Below are 2,283 nucleotides of genomic sequence, written 5' to 3' on the forward strand. Positions count from 1 at the left end.
CGGATAGCAATGCATTTCCTACGCGTTACATTTTGGTTAATTCCGAACAATGTCACTTTAGTAACCTGCTCGGTTGTTAGTGATTATAAACATTCATGTTCTTGAGAAGGAACTGTGTAATTCCTTGGGACAGATGCTACTGTGTATTTGTCGAGTATTTGTTTTACATGAAACGCCTAACAGGTGCAGCATAGTATAGTTTATCTTAAACATGTAATAATACACTAACGGTTTAAACTTGTGCCATACTGCCATATACATTTTATCCTTCAAATTTAGCCAACCGGTAAAGATAGCTTTCAAGTGGATTCGGCGAGAGCAGAACAATAGACTTCCATTAGCAGATGACGTTCTTACATTCATTCAATGCCAAATACATAGTACAGCGAGTAATAGGTAACTAATAAATACAATACAATACATTAAAATACAATGTCACGTTTCGTTCCATGCTGAGTGTGAAGCATTTCAAATCTTAGTTCTCATAAATTAGTTTATAGTCTATAAAACGACAACCTTTGTGAAGACGGATGTCTTATTCCACAATGTTGTTTCCATCTCAAATTAACTGTCAGTTTTTCAGTTCGAATTTATCGCGACTTGTTATCAGTCCAACAGAAGACAAAAATCAAGCTGCATGAATCCTTCCACTGGCTGAATGTGCCCCTTTAGTAACCTGTGAATAAAATACATTTCAGGGTAATTAACTGTGGATGCATTTGACAGATCATCACAAATAACAGGGCTCCTAAATCAAAGTGCTTATCAAAGCCTATTCTAATCAACTTTTAAATAATGGCAGATACATTTAAAAGAAAATACAAATCCCTACCTCTTGCACGATACTGTGGGAAAATTATAGATACTTTATTCGTGGACGGGAATTCTAAAACTAATTATAATACAAAAATGGTTTAATGGTTCAAACTATAGCACTGCTAATTGTGAATTTGGGGTTTAATGTGAATGAAATTAAAATACTTCAAATAACACGCCCGGTTTATGTTATATAAATGTAGGCTATATACTAATAACATACATGATAAACCCTAAACAAACAAAAATAAAGTTTGTAATTCCAGCTGTTACCAATTGAAACATACTGACAAAACGAAAAGAACGATGCCATGTACATTGCAATGAGTTCGATTATTATTATTATTCGTGCAAATTCTTACCCCGGTTATCGGGGTTCCAGCCCCAGCTTGCTGCCTGTGTGTATCACGATAGAGAGTTCTTGATGATGCTGTGCCCGTGTGCTACTATCAGGTGCTGCTGTTTTTGTCTGGTCGATTTCACTGCCAGGATAGCCTGTCTGTTCTTATACTGTACCATTTGCAAAGTGATTTCGGCATTCCAGCCTTCGTCTTGGGGGCATCTAAAATCAATCTCTTTTCCCTCTACCATCACCACCGTGAAATAAACGTATTTGCCCTTCCTCTCGACGCAATCCACCGTCTTCATGTTGGAGAAGAGCAGCTCTTTGGTCTTGCCGGGCTCGCTGGCCGTGATTTGCTGATGGTTCTGGTGCTGCTGGTGGTCGTGCTGTTTCGGTGGGTGAAGGAGAAGTCCCTCTTCCGTTAGAAAGCAGCGCTTCTTCTTCCATAGCTGAAGCAAGCCATCGCTCCTTTTCTCCATCAGACCTTCTTTCAGCACCTTGACGCTGCTTTCCAACATCACTGAGTAAGAAGGGGGCAAATCTCTACAAAAATATCCCGACTGAAAAGTATTACCGTAAGCGCTGTTTCAGCTGTGTCAACATCAGCGCACCACATACAAGTACGCTGTTGGCTATTTACAGCTAGCTAGTAGTAGCAGCTTGTCTCCCCCCTCCTTCCCGAGTTCCACTAGCCCGTCTGCAGCAGTTGCAGAACTATGACTGATTCTCATTCAGTCGGACTCGCTTTTTCTTCGAGCTCTTCCTGTGTCCCGCCTCCCGCCTGACACCCAGTGGAGAGGCAAGCCCTGATTGCAGCTGAAATCCTCGCAAACACGTGGCAAGTGTCAAATTCAAGCGGTGTCGCATAAGAGAATGTGGAGGAGAGCTTCATTTAAACATCACACCATTTTAATGCCCAATTAACTCGCTTTGTGCAGCTCAAGAGAGCCAAATCTGCCCATCAGAATACATTGTGATTGTAATAGTTATTTTTATTATATATATATATATATATATATATATATATATACACACACACACAAAAAAAAAATAAAAAATATAAGCAGTGCTGGTGAGTGTACATCGTTGAAACAGCTTTAAATACACAATAAACATGGATATGG

At 39.7% G+C, this 2,283-nt stretch overlaps 1 protein-coding gene across 1 annotated transcript in view; it reads right to left on the reverse strand.

Moving 5' to 3' along the window:
- Positions 1-1,884, reverse strand: part of LOC121318042 (pleckstrin homology-like domain family A member 1) — a 2,433-nt gene extending 549 nt beyond the window's left edge. The window contains exons 1-2 of the mRNA XM_041254252.1: positions 1,179-1,884; positions 1-676 (exon numbers count right to left, since the gene is read on the reverse strand). The exon at positions 1-676 is cut by the window's left edge and continues 549 nt beyond it. Coding sequence (XP_041110186.1) covers positions 1,222-1,677 — 456 coding nt within the window. The 5' untranslated portion in view covers positions 1,678-1,884 and the 3' untranslated portion in view covers positions 1-676; positions 1,179-1,221. The remainder of the gene's footprint in view (positions 677-1,178) is intronic.
- Between the last annotated feature and the right edge of the window lie 399 nt (positions 1,885-2,283).

This window comes from Polyodon spathula, chromosome 7 (genome assembly GCF_017654505.1).
Source record: "Polyodon spathula isolate WHYD16114869_AA chromosome 7, ASM1765450v1, whole genome shotgun sequence".
Classification (NCBI taxonomy): domain Eukaryota; kingdom Metazoa; phylum Chordata; class Actinopteri; order Acipenseriformes; family Polyodontidae; genus Polyodon; species Polyodon spathula.